This window comes from Carassius auratus, chromosome 20 (assembly GCF_003368295.1).
Source record: "Carassius auratus strain Wakin chromosome 20, ASM336829v1, whole genome shotgun sequence".
NCBI lineage: Eukaryota > Metazoa > Chordata > Actinopteri > Cypriniformes > Cyprinidae > Carassius > Carassius auratus.
Window position 1 is genome coordinate 19,385,986 of NC_039262.1, and position 20,686 is coordinate 19,406,671.

At 38.5% G+C, this 20,686-nt stretch overlaps 1 protein-coding gene across 1 annotated transcript; it reads right to left on the reverse strand.

Annotated features, from left to right (window-relative positions):
- Positions 1 to 330: 330 nt before the first annotated feature.
- Positions 331 to 5,250, reverse strand: LOC113121122 (mRNA decay activator protein ZFP36L1-like). The gene is made up of 2 exons (XM_026291363.1): positions 5,016 to 5,250; positions 331 to 3,202 (listed from the first exon to the last, which is right to left on the reverse strand). The coding sequence occupies exons 1-2, from the start codon at positions 5,064 to 5,066 to the stop codon at positions 2,198 to 2,200; spliced, it is 1,056 nt and encodes a 351-aa protein (XP_026147148.1). The 5' UTR covers positions 5,067 to 5,250; the 3' UTR covers positions 331 to 2,197.
- Positions 5,251 to 20,686: the final 15,436 nt, after the last annotated feature.

Consider the following 20,686-nt stretch of genomic DNA (forward strand, 5'->3'; position numbering starts at 1 on the left):
TCAGGGGCTCTTCACATCCTCACCACTGGGCCGGGACTGAATTTTGATTTCCTGTGTTTGAGCACTTTTCCAGGAAAACAGTTTGAGCTGTTTAGCTGGTTCATTTACAGCCCCCACGTCTCATAGCGTTAAGCTGTATTGGGATCAGTGTGGAATGCAAGTTTGTCGAGGAATAAGAACTTATCCAGGGAGAATGTCAAAATATGGCATGAAATAATAAGCACAGCTGTTTGAATTGGAGTTGAGTATCAGAGCCAGTGGCCTTGCTATGATGAACTTACAAAAACAACTTTTTGAAACCATTTTGACGCAACAAAAAGACAGGGTCAGTTTGCTTATAAATAGGTGTTTTATTGATTTAAACTGCAATCTGTCGTTACAAAAGAAACATATTGATGTGAACAGCAGTAGCTGCTAACATAGGACACATTCGACTGTAGCTCGCTCATTGTCAATCCTGTTAACCTTGAATTTCAACGAAAATCTATATAACGACTCTGGATTACAATCCTAAAAAGGTTCAAGACTTTTGGAATGTACTGTTAGGCACTTAGCAAATAGAAGTGGTCCAAAATCTGTAAATAAATACGAATTTTGAGTCATAAATCAAAACGACACATGCTTGCTGGTGTACATAACATGGTTTCAAAATGAATACACAAATGCATCTTTAACAATTCCCTTATTAACTGTCCGTTTAGATCGAAACGCTGCTGCGATTAGAGGTTCGGACCACTGCGAGGGTCATGAGATTTGTACTATAATGCATTTACTGTCTACGATTTGTTCATATCAAAAGTCGTCTTAAAGAGAGGATCCCAGTCTAAACATCAGATTTCTAAAATCACAGGCACAGGACTGTTATTGTCAAGACAACTCGGTTTACATTCTAGACGGTCAGAGCCAAATAATAAAGGATTATAGAGGCATAAACATCCTGAAACTGCAGTCCAACATTAGGGAGAAGAAAAATAAATAAAATGCAAAACAATCCTCTTTGCATTCTCATTTTAAATTAAGTTTCACGTTAAAAATAAATCAAAAATGTAGTTACAAAATGTCATTGCAGTATAATATATTAACTGTTGAAACTTGACGAAACGACAATCTTACGATTAATACGGAAGATCATAATTTAATATAAAGGAAAATATATTCTATTGTTTCATTATCCAGATAAATACAAACAAAATAAAAAAAAATGCTTACAATCAGCAATAAATACATTTTGATAAGTTAAATAAGCACTGACAAGCAAAACTTTCAACTTTGAAAGTTCTCATTTGCAAACAGAAAATACCAACAATAATTGTAATGATGCAATAATAACTAGATTATAACAATGATAGGGGAAATACAATATTGAATTAATGATAGAACATTTCAACGATCTGTTTGCAACGAAACAATTAGTGGCCACTGAAGTCATATCTTTAGTGGTAACGTGAACAGGAAGGACATCTCTCACACATCTTCTCTCTTGCATAATCCCAACAACCAGAACACACTATTTTAGTGCAAGGGATCACATGTTCTAGGGATAATTACCACGGTGACAGCACATTTAGCACCACTAGATGCATAAATATCTTTAAGAATGATTCATACAAATCCAAGATGGGTTTGATTTATTTTCTTTAAACCTTTTCTATCCCAGATCTCCCAAAATCAATGTGACTCAACAAGTAGTAAATTAATTGTTTGATAGGCACTTAAAGTCCCGAGGATCTACCCGCGAGGGCCTTCTGCAAGAAAAGTGGCACTTCCAGGTCTGTAAAGCACATCGTTGCTATAATATTCAATAGATTCTTTAAAGGTCCTTGGAATACTTTTGAAAACTCTTGCTTTTTAGTTTCAACACTATGAACTAAATATGGTTTCGTTTAACATGATCCAGTGAGGATTTTGAGACCTCAACGTTTAAGTGGGCCTTGAGGGGAACAGCTCGTTGTTTTTGCATTACATCAGGCGTGTTAAAGACATCTAGGGAGGCTTGGGAATATGCCGAAGGTTGATGCTGCTGGGTAGTACACTTTCTGATTTGACTCAGTGGCTACGGAAACACTGTACTTTAGTCCACTTCTCTGCTGTAAACAAAGCAAGGACAGGAAGGGATTGCTAGGAGGAAAATGACTCTCTTTCTCGCCAGCTCTCTCTGTGCTTTCTCTCTCATGCCTGAAACCCCCGAGGGCAGGTTTTAATCGTCAGAGATGGAGAGTCTGCTGAAGATGGGGAGGCGACGTGTCGCGTCCAGCACAGGTGACTCGGATCCGCTCTGGCTGCCCAGGCTGCTCTGGTAACCCTCCTGGTCGGAGAGGGAATCCAGGGGGCTTGGGGGCGACTCGGACATTGGCCTGAAGAAGGAAGGTGTGGTGGGAGAATGAGGAGCGGGCAGATCAGGAACAGTGGTGCCATCTAAACTGGGCGCAAACAAGTTGGCAAACTCTTGACTGGAGTAAGTGAAGGGGTTGCTGGGCCACTCGTTGATGTTTTCGTTGGAAAATATGGGCGGAGGTGTGACAGAGGTCGGGCTGCCCTGGGAGCCACCTGAGCTTGTGAAACCGGCAAAACTGTAGCTGTGATGAAGGCGAGGTCGCTCCATCTTGTTGAAGGCGGAGAGAGGAGGGGGTCCGCATCGCTCCTCTGCGTTGTGGATGAAGTGACAGCGCGGCCCATATGGGCAATAACCAATGCTGTGGAAGGTGCGACAGAGCTCGGTCTTGTACTTGGGGTGGCGATTTAGACTACGAAGCTCGTGCATCCCATGGGCAAACTGGCACTTGTCACCATATTTACAAGTGCCATTCTCCTCAAAGGGCCTGCAGAGTTCGGTCTTATAGCGGCTTGAGTTGACCTGGCTGTTTCCGTTGGCACCAATGCACATGATGTTGCCCGGCCTTAGACGCTCCCCGTTCTCAGAGTAGGACCGGTCGCGGAAGCGGTTCTCCTTGTTGTTGCTGCTGCCGTTCATTGAAGCCGAGCCGTCCATCTTGAGGCTGTTGATAAATTGGTTCTGTGTCGATTTGGAACTGGTAACGGACACGGAGTGGCGGCGCTGGTAGAGTCCCACTGAAGGGTTACCCACCACCTTCCTGTCCAGCAGGGACCCGGTGGGGGTAAAGGGGTTATTGGCACCGGTGGTGGGGACAGACTGTAAATGGGAACTGGAGAGGGGACTGTTGTAGCTCATCACCTTATTGTTCTGAAAGTGAAGAGGAAAAAAAACAATGTCTCAAAAATGGTGCATGAATATGACTCCCTTTGCTCCAGATACCACCAGTGGGAGTTTATTATGTGTTGATGATATTGTCTGTTTTCAGGTCAGGTCTAGGGCCTGGATTTAATTCTGTTTTAAGGCTTATTTTCTTAGAGAGAGAACTAACGACCCTGAACTATTAACCTATGCAGCAATCTCTTAAAAGAAATTAAAGGTTTTATTAAGTCATAAAAGATGAAAACTCACAAGACTCGTGTATCATCTCCAGTACCTGCATAAATTGTGCGTAATACTATGATGATTTATTGCACAACCATCAACTACAAAAGCCTTTTTCTATGGTATTAAAGTTACAAAAACGTTTGTATAAATGTATTGGGGATAAGAACAGGATAGACAACATGTATGTCAGTTGGACAGCTCTGGCCATTGTATTGTATGGTATTATGACTTTATTTTTTTTATCTTGTTCAATAAGTGTCAGGTGGCTTGTGAAGTTTTATGCCAATAGTTCGACCCAAACTATTTTGTCATTTATTTGCCCTTCAAAACTCCATGCTAAATATTGAGCAATATTCCAGTTCTATTCAGGTCAACTGACAGCACTTTGTGAGGAATTAAAGTCATTACTGACTAATAATATTCCATCAGTAATAGCTCTCAAAGATGATTAGCAGTTGATTGTATCAAAATGTGGAGGGACATTCTAGTGTTGCTATATTACTGATGCCAAACACTATTGGTTCCCGTATGTCACGTGATAGCGACGCGATATTTGAAATGAATGACCTTCAAGAGCAACAGCAGAGGCTAAGATTAATTGCAATAATGACTTCAGGTTTAGCCCCTTCCTCACACAAAGCTATCATAACGCTTCAGACGACTCAGAATATTGCTCACCAGATATATAAACTACTAAGACAACACTGCACTGGAATAGCATGGGTGAGTAACTGTTCTTAAGTTTGGGGCAAACAACCCCAATCGTCGGTTTTAAATTTTAAAAGCGGTATACTGAGCCTTGTGTTGGGTTTCAATCTGTCCAACTGTGTGAAGGCAAGAACGCGTCCTGCGTGAACGCCCCTTAAAGCGTTCTGCTGAAAACGACTGCAACACGTCACAGGATGCGTTCTTGTATTCAAAACAGCTGCATGTTCACACAGTACAATGTTACACTGCTTACATATAGCTTTATATGCTTACCACTGACCTATAGATTATTTTAAAATATACATGTTACTAAACTGATTTGCCATAAATCAACCAAAAATTGTTGGTTAAATCCTATTGTGGTTAAGAAAGGTTAATTATAAAAAGTTGAAGCCTAACCCCAGAATGTAGCTCGTAATGGAGCACTCATTGATTTAATTCAAATGAAACCCAGACCTGTGAACTTCCTCCTTGTTGTGTTTAATCGAATCCAGGGCAAATAATGCACAACTTTATGTGACGCATACGTTTACTGATAACGCGTAAACGCGGATTAATTAAACTATTCTAATCTAATAGTTTTTCGGTACTCTTTCCTTATCGATTAGCAATCGATAACTGCAGATCATGAAAAGCTCAAGGCTAGATAAAAGTACACGAGCAAGATTCACGTCACACTCTTATGCTCTAAACACACACACACACACAGGCACGCGCACATAAGCCAGAAAAGTTTGACATCGGCGTTGAAAACAGCGTCTCAGACGATTGCTACATTTTCTGTATTAATATTGTGAGATATTGATCTGTTATTTGACCATTTAACTGTTAAAACACTTAAATCGACTTTACCAAAAATATAAATTACCTTATTCGTCACTTCGTAGTCGAAGAAGGAGGAAACAACAGTCGCACTCATTGTCGAATCGAGGGGTTGTTGTTGAAAATACCTAAAGTTGACAAACAGATGGTTTGTTAAGGCACAGTGGGAGTATTCCTGTGTTTGAAGGGTCTATGATATAGTTCTGCCCCGCAGAGAGCCCCCTCTGTCCTGCCAAAACTTGCGCGCATATCCTTTATAAAAACTCGCGCAGTCTTCCTTACGGACTGGGCGGGGTTATCGTTTGTGGACACGCCCCTTTCCCGCACGTCTCTGGCAATCTACGTTATCTTGATTATGAATCAAGATCAGGAATTGAATCATAGGCTGGAGTTCCTCCTGAGCATAATTAACACAATTCAGGGTACTTCAATTTTAGCTATCATACAAACTCATATTTCTTTTATTTTAAAATTCATATATATATATATATATATATATATAAATCTTAAAATAACAGAAATATGAGTTTGACTGTTTTAAAGTGAAGCCTGAGAGGTGACTATTAAATCATAGTGTCATGTGGAAGATTATTTATAAACTAGTTGTCTATTGTAATGCACAGTAAGTCTCAGTGGAACTAAAAGAGCTGTACTGTATATTACATACTAATATTTTTAATAATAATATTAATAAATGCATTTATTTATTTACACATTTTTATTAGTCTTTTTAAACATGATTTTAAATATGTGTATATATTTTTAGATGTTCAGTTTGCAAATACACTGATTTTGTATTAGTAATTTAAAGTCACAAAATAGAAATATTATACAAAAATGATCATAGAATGATTTGTAAAAAACATCTTATAATTAGCCATCATTTATTTAAAATAATTCCAATGATAATTAATATATATATATATATATATATATATATATATATGTGTGTGTGTGTGTGTGTGTGTGTGTGTGTGTGTGTGTGTGTGTGTGTGTGTGTGTGTGTGTGTGTGTGTGTGAGAGATTTTTTTTTTTAAGAATCAGAGGGACTGCATTATCTGGCTTTCTAATCTCATTTAGTTTAATGTAATTTAATTTATTTAAATGAGACCACCAAACTTGAAGATATGAATAGGTAAGCAGGACGTAATGTAGTGAGTAAAATAGAGAGGAAAATAAACTGGAAATGACTGCTCTGTGCATGCTGCCAGCATATTCTCCTTCACGTTTCTAGGGTCTCGATCCCTTAAAGACAGGCGCTGGCATTTTTTGCTGTGCCAGTTTCTGGTTTCCTTTGTCCTGTATCCTCCTAACATTACCCAAAAATAGTTTCTGCAAATTCAGCTGACCCATGGACTGAGTGAAAGCCTCCTGTCAACTGCAACATCCCTAGCCAAAGACCCTGACCTTCAGTTTCAGTGTTTATCAGAGTTTTAGCTGGATCCAAAGTATTCACAGAAGTGTATTCACAGAAAGTCTATTTCAGCTTGGTTTGTATACCACAGGCCCATAACCAATAATCAAAAACGGTCCCTGATGTTTGATATTCTTGATATCAACCCGTTTGTTGTTTGGATGACAAAAGGTTTACAAATGCAAGTTTTAGTCTATAAGCCTGACTAGTCTAACAACACTTAAGACTAATCAAATTAAATAAGAAATACTATTATTTAAATAGTTTTTAATGGTGAGTGTAAGTTAATATTTGACATACATGATCAACAGTAATATCTGCTTTAAGCTTTGTTTTTTTTTTGTTTTGTTTTTTTTTGTAAAAAAATATATCCTAAATCATTTAACACTACGCAACAATAAACATTTTCTTTTTATTTAAAAATAAAGATATTGCTAAATTCTTATTTAATAGTTAAGTTATTTGGATCCCAGTTCCAAAGTATAATTGTGTTCCTCAGAAGAGAAAAAAATCATGATTGTAAGCAAACCATTTATCACACTTGAGGGTTGTGTTAGAAGCCATGGGCTTCATCTTGGGAGCCATGTTTTCTCTGTCCTACTTCTGGGAAGGCCTATATTCAGGTATTGTCAGTTCAAGAGTGATGGGTTTTATTTTGGACTTCTGAAAGGTTTATTCATGGGAAAAAATTTCCCTCCGCTGAAGGCCTTGAAAACTATAATCTTTGCCTGCCCGAGTCCTTCCAATTACCCAATATCCCATGTGTGGTTTTTGATGAGTTTTCACGTCAATAGAATGATGTGTTCTGGATGTGATTGAATTTGCAGAACAAAAGGTCCTTCTTGAGCAAAAACTGCCAACAAACTCAGACCTGAACCGGCACAAACGGCCAAGTCAAATTAATTTGTGTTTGTCTTTTGGGTGGGTGACCGCAGGGACTAGTCCTGTTATAGCCCCACTCGTGACCATAGGTCATGTTTTGCTTCCTATTCCATTTTGACATTAACTCCGAGATTAATTGCTGAAATTATTCAGTGAAGTCCGCGGAATGTGAGTCAGAAATGATTGTTCCTGTGAGAGCAGGACTTGCAATGGAAAATAAAACCAAAAGCGAGCTGGTGACATTCCCTGGCTCGGAGTCTGGATGTGATTAGCCTGTAATGCACAACATATGGGATCAAGACAAGAAAAGAGATGGATGAATCCTTTGGACAGGCGTTCTCTGATGTAAAGATGCACACGTTTCAATGTCTCCTGTCTCCTAAGTGTAAAAGGTGTCCGAGGAAATGGAAAGGAACAGAACAACAGCTAGGTTTGTGGCGCCTGAGAGTCGTTTAGAGACGTTGCGGTTTAGCGGTGTAACTCCATGATGCATTCTGACATTAAAATGACTGTTTCAGGTTAAGGCCTGATTTCAGAGCTGTGTGCTAATGGGAAACAGCTTTAATATATTTAAACTCTGTGAGAAAGGATTTTCACTTATGTTTAGGGATTGATATGAAACGGGAGAACGTGTCCCCAGGTGGCTGTCGCTTATGGCTTATGTTTATTATCATCTGCTGTGTCCTTATTTACCTCAGTGTGGGCATCTGGGGCCACGGCCTTGGAGATGGCCTGAAATCACACTTGCATGATACGATTCCCCGCATCCTCGGACAGATCCCAGCAGGCTGGATTCACACGTGACTCATGCCTCAAATCTGTAGAAGCACCAAAGCCATGCTTGTTTTTACTCACAGTGAGTCACTCAAAAACCCAGCTGATATATATTTTTTTTAATCCAAAATAATCAGAACCATTTTCCTCAGCTTTTAATGAAGGCTGTATAATGAGTTCATCATCAACGTCATAGCAGCTCTATCCGGATGATGCACATGTTGTGTTTTTGCATGCTGGTGAACTGTTACACCAGGTATTTATCATCTGATGCTTATTCTTAACAGATTTCTCTGCTCAAATCCTGGAGCCACTGAGTTCATGTTTGCAGTGGATTTATTATTATTCATTCGAAAAGCCCTTTGAATTATCCCTCTGGTGCGCCACATTTGATCTTTACCGTCAAAAGTAACCAGACACCTGAAATGTAACTTTTTTTTTTATCGCCCCAGTAAAATCAATGTAATATATTTTTGTTCAATAATATTTTCTTTTTAATTTTGTATTCTGAGATCATTTCATGGCACTAATTAATATTAATCCAATAATTATGATAAAGTCAAGAAAATAAAGTCATTGCCATCTTGTGGGAGTAAAATGAGAAAAACATCTGCAATTCCATGGTTTAGCCCATATATTTCAATATAGCTCGATGTATAAGGCAGTGGGTTTGGATATATATTTAGATATTCTCAAGGACGACGTTTTGTAAAGGTCTAGATTTATTTCTTCTTTTTTTATGTTGATTTAAAGTGTCAGTTTTTTATTATTATTACTACAGTCAAACCTGAACACAGAGAATTTTTTTTTTTTTACACAAAACATAAAAATTCAATAAAAATGTAACAAAAATGAAAATAAATGTTTTATCAGAGCTTAATTCTTCTGGGTTTGATCAGATTTTAATCCGTTATTTCAGTTTTCTGACTCATTTTGGCTTCATATGGGTATAGTCTTACAAATTCATTTGAGTGTGTATAACTGTATGTTTGTGTGCGTGTCTGTGAGTGAGTGTGTGTGTGTGTGTTTTAAAGTGTAACCCTTTTCTTGCTGTCCACTTTTTACTGCATTGTAGTTTAATTATTGTTTTTATTTGACATATTTGCTGTGTTAGTCACACCAGTTCATAGGTGTGTATGCTTGTGTGTGGATGTGTTGGTTTTGCATCTCGATGTTTTAGTGTGTAACCCTGTCATTGCTGTGTACTTTTTTTGTGTTTTTGTCAATTTCTTATTAATTTCTTATGATCTGTAATTTTCGATGGAAGACCACAAGTGTGACTATATGTATGTGTGTGTGTGTATATAAATATATATAATATTATATATATATATATATATATATGTATATATGTATATATATATATATATATATGTATATATATATGTATATATTAGGGGTGTAACGATACGCGTATTCGTATTGAACCGTTCGGTACGACGCTTTCGGTTCGGTACGCGGTACGCATTATGTATACCGAACGGTTCGTTGGAGTAATTAATTATATTTAAAAAAAAAAAAAAAAAAAGAGAGAAAGAGAGAAATATAATGATATGCGTTCAACAAGGTAGCCCAATAACCCAAACAACGTAACAGGCAACGCCCCTGACACTCCCGAAGAAGAAAAAAACACCATCTTATATGTTTATGTTAGGCTACTCAGCAGGCGCTCGCTCACTCAGTACGCGCTGAAGGCTCGTTGCAAAATAGCCAATGCGTTTAACAGGCTAGAAATGAGAAGATCCTCCAATAACCAACAGATCTGGTGTTTGGGTGCACTTTGGATTCCCTTTAAGCTATAATGGTGATGGCAAGAGAGTGGTGGATAAAAAAACAACGGTATGTCGCATCTGCAACATGACAGGGTACACCAGCGGGAATACAAAAAAAAAAAAAAAAAAAAACACCTGCGGGAATATCTGGGATATATGCGTCAGTACTATCTGGGAAAACATGAAAAAAAAGGAGAAACATGCACGCAGCAAACTATCCCTGCAGCATTTAGACACTATATCTTACAGGGAATCCAACCCAAACACCAGACCTGTTGGTTATTTTAGGATCTTATATTTCTGGTCTGTTAAATGCATTCGACATTTTGCAACGAGCCTTCAGCGCGTGCTGAGTGAGCCTTATGTATATATATATATGTATATATGTATATATATATATATATTAGGGGTGTAACGGTTCACAAAATTCACGGTTCGGTTCGATACGATACACTGATGTCACGGTTCGGTTCGGTTCGGTACGTTTTAGATACAGCAAAATGTAAAAACATCTCAACTTTTCAGAATGCCGCAAGCGCACCGCGGGTCATGTGACAAGAACTAACCAATCAGCTTCATCCTTTCCCGTAACAACGTTGAAAACTCAGCCAAGATGTAGGAACAGCTGATCATAGTTGTATATGGATTGCAATTTTGAAATAAATTTAGTAGCAGAGCTACTGCAAGCGATTTTTAGAGCTGCAAATCCATTTATCCTTCGCTGAAATTTCCGCGTCTCATGGAGAGAGCACGTCATTGTTGCTTAGCAAAGACAGACGCCTCATGAGCGCTTCTGCCCGAGCGCTTTGGAAAGGAGGAGAAAGACGTGCTTAGCGTTTTCCATGCGTTTTTAGGCACGATATGTGAGAGGCCCCTAAGGCGCTCGCTCACTCAGCACGCGCTGAAGGCTCGTTGCAAAATGTCGAATGCATTTAACAGACCAGAAATATAAGATCCTAAAATAACCAACAGGTCTGGTGTTTGGGTGCACTTTGGATTCCCTGTAAGCTATAATACCGGTGTCTAAATGCTGCAGGGAGAGTTTGTTGCGTGCATGTTTCTCTTTTCCCAGATAGTACTGACGCATAAATCCCAGATATTCCCGCTGGTGTTTTTTTTTGTTTTTTTTTTTTTTTTTTTTTTTATTCCCGCTGGTGTACCCTGTCATGTTGCAGATGCGACATACCGTTGTTTTTTTATCCACCACTCTCTTGCCATCACCATTATAGCTTAAAGGGAATCCAAAGTGCACCCAAACACCAGACCTGTTGGTTATTGGAGGATCTTCTCATTTCTAGCCTGTTAAACGCATTGGCTATTTTGTAACGAGCCTTCAGCGCGTACTGAGTGAGCGAGCGCCTGCTGAGTAGCCTAACATAAACATATAAGATGGTGTTTTTTTCTTCTTCGGGAGTGTCAGGGGCGTTGCCTGTTACGTTGTTTGGGTTATTGGGCTACCTTGTTGAACGCATATCATTATATTTCTCTCTCTCTTTTTTTTTTTTTTTTTTTTTAATATAATTAATTACTCCAAGAACCGTTCGGTATACATAATGCGTACCGCGTACCGAACCGAAAGCGTCGTACCGAACGGTTCAATACGAATACGCGTATCGTTTCACCCCTAATATATATATATATACATACATACATACATACACACATATATATATATATATATATATATATTAGGGGTGTAACGATACGCGTATTCGTATTGAAACGTTCGGTACGACGCTTTCGGTTCTGTACGCGGTACGCATTATGTACACCGAACGGTTCGTTGGACTAATTAATTATATTTGAAAAGAAAAGAGAAATATAATGATATGCGTTCAACAAGGTAGCCCAATAACCCAAACGACGTAACAGGCAACGCCCCTGACACTCCCGAAGAAGAAAAAAACACCAACTTATATGTTTATGTTATGTTATAACTCAGTCAGGCGCTCGCTCACTCAGTACGCGCTGAAGGCTCGTTGCAAAATAGCCAATGCGTTTAACAGACTAGAAAAAGAAGATGACTCTCAAACATATTGTTTGAGATACATGATTCCATCTATGAGCTGCTCGATCAGAGTGACATGAGAGCCCCTCCTTAGAACATTATTTGTAAATCCATGTTATGGTAAGTGTGCACGTGAAGTCTTTGCACACTTTCTGAAATCCACACTGTGGTAAGTTTGCACACTACACTAGTGCTCTGCATTCTTTCTAAAATCCTATATAGTGAGGGCTTCGCGCGGTTGCTTCATTGCTTCAAAAAAAAAAAAAAAAAAAAACACCAGCGGGAATACTTGAAACATGTCAACTCGTTTACGCCGACATCACCTTATTGTGTCAGTATCTGGGAAAAGACGAAAAAAAAGGAGAAACATGCACGCAACAAACTATGCCTGCAGCATTTAGACACCAGTATTATAGCTTACAGGGAATCCAAAGTGCACCCAAACACCAGACCTGTTGGTTATTTTAGGATCTTATATTTCTGGTCTGTTAAATGCATTAGACATTTTGCAATGAGCCTTCAGCGCGTGCTGAGTGAGCGAGCGCCTTAGGGGCCGTTCACATATCGCTCCTAAAAACGCGTGGAAAACGCTAAGCACGTCTTTCTCCTCCTTTCCAAAGCGCTCGGGCAGAAGCGCTCATGAGGCGTCTGTCTTTGCTAAGCAACAATGACGTGCTCTCTCCATGAGACGCGGAAATTTAAGCAAAGGATAAATGGATTTGCAGCTCTAAAAATCGCTTGCAGTAGCTCTGCTACTAAATTTATTTCAAAATTGCAATCCATATATAACTATGATCAGCTGTTCCTTCTTGGCTGAGTTTTCAACGTTGTTATGGGAAAGGATGAAGCTGATTGGTTAGTTCTTGTCACATGACCCGCGGTGCGCTTGCGGCATTCTGAAAAGTTGAGATGTTTTTGCATTTTGCTGTATCTAAAATGTACCGAACCGAACCGAACCGAACCGTGACATCAGTGTATCGTATCGAACCGAACTGTTACACCCCTAATATATATATATATATATATATATATATATATATATATATATATATATATATATATATATATATATATATATATATATTTAATTTATTTATTTTTTTTAGGACCACTTAGTCTGCTCGAATCATGCCCTCAATGATTCCAAATGCCATAAAAGTCTGATTTTAAAGAATCAGAGGGACTGCATTGTCATGAGAGTTAAGCATAATATACATACAATGCTAATGTGTTCAGTCTCGGTGAAATAGGTCTGCTATGCTACTGCTGCTGTGATACTGAGATTTGTCACTGCAAATAAATCCGCAGACATGCTGCTGTTATCATGTAAGATATTCTGCTGCTGAGGATTCACTTATATAAAATAACCACCATATATAACATACATGAATTGACCCCATAGCAGATTTATACAGGTGGAGCTGGGGAAGGTGCAGGGTTTCTGAAGTGCGCTGGGGTTGTTTGCGCCATGATCTAATGTTTGTTCATGCAAATAAATTCATAGTCCTCGTATTTGGAATAGGAAGCCTCCTAGTTGAAAGCCTTAAGGCCCCCATAATTAAACACACTATAAAAAAAGCAAAAAATAAAATACAAAACTGTTACACTAATTGCTAAAGTAGTTAATCTAAAATATACTCAGATTTTAATAAAAAATCTTGCCTGGGAATAGTATTTGACATGTTTTGCCATATGTCTACTGCTTTTATATTACCATGATTTAAAATATATAACATTTTTCCCTTTCATTTTGCACACCTTTTGTTTCTTTGTCAATATTTAGTTATACAACTAAAAAGAACACTAATTTTTGGCCTGTTGTACCCTGCATGAGAGCCCAGAGACCTTGGCAGGAACTGTAGTTTGCCCCAGACTGATGATGTGTTTTGTAATGGAAATTGAGTTGGTTTAATTCTCAGCAGTGTATTTATTATGCCAGAACGTTGCAACATGTTGCCTCTCATTGCTGTTATGTTATTGTAGACATTCCCGTGTATGATAAAGAGGGGAACGAGAGAGACCGCGAAAGAGAAAACAAATCAAGGGGAAAAGGGAGTGCTGTGATTTATTTTGGTTCACACACTGCGGTATGTTATTTCACAAGAGGCCCTTGGCCAGATAAGGGCTTTGAGTTTTAAAATATGATTGATCGTGGAGTTCTGCTCTGTGTTTCTAATGCAGAGCTTACCACTGTTACGCTCAGATATTTTCTCTGCCTTTATTTTATGTAACACAGCAAGGAGATAAAAGACACCATTTCACAAGAAAATCCAGCGCATTGTCATACACAACATTCTTCTTCAAATCACAGTGCCAAAACTGTTGTGTCTAGAGACCCCACAACATCTGGGAGCTTTAAATAACTGGAACATATACACAGACACATCTGTGGTGATTTGTGTAGGCCAGAAATGTTTGTTAAAGCTAGAAGAAATCAGGCATGTGTGATCAACAACAACAAAAGATTGTATGCACAAGGTTACCTGTAGTAAGGTGTACAACAAATTTTGGTAATTTTACCAAAATTACCAAAAAATGCATCAAAACTCAAAAATGAAAATTCTGTTATTTACTCACCCTAAAATGCATCACTTCTATGTATCACAAAAAAAAAAAAACCCACATTTGACCCTGATTTCAGTGAAACAAGAGATCTAATATGCACTAATATCTAATATCTATGAGCTGCAAAAGTAGCATTGGAGCCTCTGTTTGATCTTGGATTACAACTTAAATCTTCATTAAACATTCCAAGATGTTTTATGTCACTAAACAAGAGTGTTCTGGAGGCCCAGTTGAACTCACTGACACCCAGGCCAAAGCCGAGGGCTGTTTTTTTCTGCAAAGCTGTTTATCTGTTAGATTATTCTTTTAAACAAGTATGAAGCACAAGGGAAGTATTAGAGACAGCCTCTGATATAGCTGGAAATGGATGAGGACCATATTCAGGGACGGAAGAAAGGAAAGGGCAGCAGTAGTTAATTGGTAAGGAGTGAAAGTAAGAGTGGAGTGGGAGGAGTGTGCATTGTCACGCCGCTGGAATGTTGCGGAGGCGCTCGCCGGTGTGACTAAACCATTTCTCACAGATGTAATCTGAAGAGGCCGACTTCAGTGTTAGCTTGCTGATGGAGATCCAGGATGTGGGCGTTTTGGTTTGATACTCTAGCTACATTTTCTTCTTCTTCTTCTTCTTTCAGAGGGGACAGTAAACAAAGTAGTACTATGCGACTAGAATGTAATGAAATGTGGCCTGAAATAACCCTGTCCTTTCTGTGGAGCTCAACACAGAGGTTTCCTAATCTGAATCCATGAATCAATTCAATACATCAATTCAGATTTTTTTACATTACTTTTGAGTGTTAATAAAACCCTTCACTCCATATCGAGAATGTTGGTATATTTACTCACCCTCTTGTTGCTCTAAACCCATATTATCTGTTAAAATTAAATTAAATGTATGCATTTACAGACGCTTTTATCCAAAGCGACTTACAGTGCATTCAGGCTATCAATTTTCACCTATCGTGTTCCCGGGGAATCAAACCCACAACCTTGCGCTTGATAGCATAACGCTCCACCAATTGAGCTACAGGAACAATAACATCAGTTCCTTTGATATGTGGAATAGTATATTTTATAAGAATATCCTGGACATGGTTTTCAATATGAAGAAAGTAGTAGAACTGGACTGGAAGTGCAGTTTGTTACCTTTGGATCAGGAAGTGATCAGAATACAGTGAGCAGAAAACATACTTTCATACTCTGAATGCTACAGATTTAAGCGAAGAATTATGCACAGTAAAGGTCATTGACCACAATGCATGTCCACTGCATTTTTATACACCACTAACTGTATTTTGTGGCTCCATTTAAAGACTGTGGTACAACTGAGCATTCTGGGTTATTTTCCATAATATAAAAGTTGGTGTGTCGGTTCACCCAGAAATGCAAATGGTCATCAATTATTCATTCTCGTTTGGTTCCAAACCCATAAGACTGAAGATATCTCCAATTAAAGTTATTTCTGTACCTCAGTTGAAGTCCGTTCTACTAAAACTTTAATGCTTCATAAATATCAAAATGTCATTTAAAAAAAAAAAATCCATATGAACTGAGAGATTTACTCCAAGTCTTCCGAAGAGACAAGATTGCTATATAATAAACAGAAGTCATTTTGGCCTTCATTCACATATAAACATTGATCAACACACACATTGATACCCCCCATCCAACGGCAAAAAAAAAAAAAAGTTGTTCAAAACATACTTTTAAACCATCATTTGTTTCTTACTTAAGCAAGTGACTGATCAGTGCAGGTTAAAGGTATCTAGCGCTCTGTCATCCTGATTTGCAAAGTTATATTTTGTCATTTCCTCAGGGCCTTTTCCAATGCAGTATCAGCTGACACTACCTATGCTTTTAGGTCACTGGCTCTTTCCAGGGGATGGTTTTGTGGTATTTGCATTTGTGATATAACAATCACCATTGTTCAGCTGCAGCTCCCGTCAGTGTCCAGAGGGTGAAACGAGAGGTGAAATCAACACGTGAGGTGGCGGATCGTCTATGGTACTCTTCTGTAGAAGGAAAAGGCGGGGATTCGCTGCGCCTCGGGCTGCAGCCGGACTCCACGAGATCTAGTAATCCACTTTGCATGAAAGAGAAGCCTCTCTTTGTGGCTGGGATATTATCTCTATTTATTCCCATTCCTGAAATCCAATCCTTACAGGACAAGAGCAGCGAGATAAAGCTAGACAATGAATGACGCAGATTTGTCCTGTCTCTAGGTCTTGATCTGCCCCCATTTGATTCTTTTTAGGATGACTTGATCTGTTGTTTCACAGTGACTTAAGAGCGAACTTCTAATAATGTGTAAGTGTTAGCTAACATAAAACCAAGTCAGTTCTAGCTAAGTTGGATTCTTATAAGTGATTAAACTTGAACGAACTATATAGACAACAACTGTGCGCAGTGTGCCCACATGTCAGTTATTCAGCTCACAAATTACGAAAACCATTCGGTAAACAATAACTCCATAAAACAGTTTTGAATGTGAGTTTTGAAAATGACTTGTGATCTATGAGCTTTATACAGTGCATGCCATTGTAAAGACTAATTTTCTTCCTTACAGTCTTGTTTCATCCATGTAAAATTCAATATGTTGTCCACCATGACTAAACATAGGGTTTGTGTTAGCGGTTTGCTAAGCTAATTGTGAGGTACCATAAATAAATTAAAACAATTTCCTTTTAATTAGTTTGAATTGTAATCATTTGTTGACTACTATAGAACAATGCTTTTGGAACACTTGAATATTAGGAATATTTTAATATACATTTTTAATTTCATTTTAATTTATTTTTTTTAATCATACTTTAGATACTATAACTGCTACAATTTAGTTACTCAGAAACATTTGTTTATTCATTAAAGGATATAGTCACTTCTCAACAATTACTTAATTCAGCATTGGAAACTCAAATAATGTACTGTTTAACAACCCTGAAAGCATGTTTTTGTTCAGCGAAAACTCAATAATATTTACATCATTTACCACTGTAGCCTTGGGCAGTCCATAACATTAGCTATGTTTGCTCCAAAAGTAATGGCATGGTCATGTGTCCTGCAGTATATGTGTAGCCATTCATTCATTATTAATGTATCCTACCATGGTCAAAATGCAATAATCTGGATGCCTATGAGAGGCTCCCAGCAATGCTCCAAGGCCTTTGCCTAGTCTGGCTACAAAGAATGTATCTATGAACCATGGTGATATGAACCTATGAACCTATGGTGTCTTTAAAGAAATATTCTGGGTTCAGTTAAGCTCAATCAACAGTGTTTGTGACAAAATGTTGATTACCACAAGGAATTATGTTAGCTATTGCATTGTACACCTGTATTCAGGGCTGGGAAGGTTATTTTTAAAATGTATTTCACTTGCAAAATACACGTTTTAAAAAGTAATCAATGATGTATTTCGTTAGATTGCTCAGGTTTAGTAACTTAATCTAAATACATAGTTAATAGCTACCATCAAATCTGGAGGTGAGTAAGTGATGACAGACTTTTCATTTTTGGGTGAACTATTTCTTTAACTTGTACTAAGCCCGGAATTCTTTCTAGGTAGGCAGCACTCTATTTTGGACGGAGCTAATGTGTGAAACGAATGAATTATCACTGATTGTTTTGACAAAGAAACCTTATTCCCCATGGGATCACGAGGGAATTTCCCAGCATGCTCCGTCTTACTTTTTGGCAGCCTATGTCCACACTACCAACGCAGAGTGAGACGTGAACCTTGCACCGTTGAACGGCTGCCAGATTCAACAGTATGTGGTTTTGCAACGCCCCCGTCACCCTGATAAACCACACTTCACTTTACATCTACATTTACGCCTAAAGTTATTTGTTTACTACTGCATGTCAGCTGTGAAGAACCTCGGCACTGCTTAACTAGTTATCACTGCAGTTTACTTTGACAGCACTGTACTGTCTGATGCAAATAAGAAAAGAAGCTACTTATCTTTCTGGCCTGTATCCAAAAACCATGTGGTGGTGCAACAAGGTCATTGTCGCCAATGACCTAAGCTCAGTCTTCCTGCGGTTTACACATAACCTGAGGCAAGATGATGTCATCTTATTTGAAGTTTCTGAGAGATGACACAAGTCGAAGCCTCACAGGAAACAGCTTGATTCCATCTTCATAGACTTTTCTCATTCCTGTGCAATTTGACGTTATGTGCTTGTTGTCTCTCACCCCTGTTCTTGCAGAGACACATGACACATGGCCAGACGCGTTCATGAGCTGATAAGAGCTCTAAAGCAATAAAGACTTTATGGTTATTACTTCTATTCAAGATAAAACAAACACTGAGCTTTGAGCAAGTCAGACAGCGGCTGTGGAGTTGGATCGGTCGCACACACAAAGAGCTGCACGTGGTTGCTGTGTGAAGCTGGAGGGTGTGGGACAGTCGAGGGAAAACTGGGTCAGTGTATATCTGGGACTTTGTTGTTTCTCTGATACACAGAGCACTTGTCTTACCTGCCGAGCTAGTGCCAGTGTCAGGTTCACCAGGTTTCCCGTCTGAATTTCTCAGAACTGGAGGAAACATTCCCTCTGTGAGCACGTACACGCTCTATTTACACACAAGTCGTGTGTCTTCTACTCCAGGACGTCTTATTTCACACCACTGTGTGTAGTTGAAATTGGAGAACAGAATTCTCTGTATCTCAGGGTAGTTTGTGATTCGGTTCTGCCATGTTTGAGATAAGAACTAACTAATCGATCTATCCAAATAGAGGAGGGGAAGCGCTGGCCAATGCGAGCCACAGGTGAGGGCAAAGACAGTGCACAGAGCAAACACATGTTAAGTGGACAAGGGTTCACAAGGGAAGGAGAAAATCAGGACAAACAGCAATGTCTGCCATGACGTTGCCAACCTTTTTTTTTTTTCTTTTACTTTTATCAGTAGTTCTCAGAAGCACAAATTCATACAGTCATAGTGAATGAAGAGGGTAAAGAAATGCAAGCAAATTAGATTAAAAAAATAATATGAAAAAATATTTATGATTATTGACATGTGGCAAAGGGGAAGAAAAACAACAAATGACATACTCTACGCTTTGTGTTTGCTAAGGAAAATAGGAAGAACAGGAGAGGAAAGAACAGAAAATGTTTGAAGCAAATCAACGGCATTCAATTTTCGTACATTTAACTGATATAACTGAAAATAAGTAATTTCACACTTTAAATAGTTAAAGGGATAGTTCACCCAAAATTAAAACTGTCATTAATTACTTGCCCTAATGTTGTTCCAAACCTATAAGTCCTTCGTTCATCTTTAGGACAGAAATTAAGATATTTTTGATGAAATCGTAGAGCTTTCTGACCCTACATAGACAGCAAAGAAACTAACACGTTCAGGGCCCAGAAACAATGTAAGGACATTATTAAAATAGTCCATGTGATATCATTGGTTCAACCATAATTCTACAAAGCTATGAGAATACTTTTTGCATGCAAAGAAAACTAAAATTATGATTTATTCAAGAATTCTTGTCTTCTGTGGGTTTTTTGGGGGGGCGTTGAACCTAGTTGCATTGCTGTCAAAAAGCTCTCAGATTTCATCCAAAAATATCTTAAATTGCAGGTGTGATACATACCTTTACCCAGGGTTAAAAGTGAGGTTTAAAATCAGAATAAACCAGGGTTAGGTGCAGTGTGAAAAAATCAGTAAGTGGGACACTAGCTTTTGTCCCAAAACATACTCTACACAAGTATGGAACTGCAAACCAAGCTACTGAATCTCGTTGTTGTGAATTGCTGAATTTTGAAATGTGATGAAGTATGTATTGCTTCCTGACACCAGTGTGTGTTGTATTTCCATCATTGCCACAGGAGGCTCTATCACAGTCATTAGCGTGAACTGTGTTCTGTGGTATGTTTTCTATATCGGGTCAACTGCTGGTATGGCAGAGCAACATTTTGAATCTTTGAGTAAGTTAGAAGAAGTTTGTAAATATGTTAGCACGTTCACAGCAAGGTAACTGAGAATTAACACATCTGTTTCAATGGCTAAAGGTACGGTAACTCTATCGCTCCCCTTGAGTTTGCTACCTCAACAGAAAACATATACTGTAGTATATAGTACATATATGTACAATCTAAGTGTGCACTTGCAATGCATTGGCCAGACAGTTAGGTCTGAGTTTGCGTATGTGCGCAAGATGTTTTTGACCTTCAGTAGCCTGCCGTCTGTGAATGCTAGCCAGTGTTAATCAGTAAACCTTCTGCCCTGACCTATGTACCGACCTCTCTTCAGAGTTTAACCTAGAAAAGACCCGCAAGGAATTATATAGTGCAAACA

Excerpts from the sequence above, each read along its gene's own strand:
- LOC113121122 (XM_026291363.1), bottom strand. The coding sequence starts at position 5,066 with ATGAGTGCGACTGTTGTTTCCTCCTTCTTCGACTACGAAGTGACGAAT. Across the intron at positions 3,203-5,015 it reads ACTACGAAGTGACGAATAAG|AACAATAAGGTGATGAGCTA; the intron begins GTAATTTATATT and ends CTTCACTTTCAG.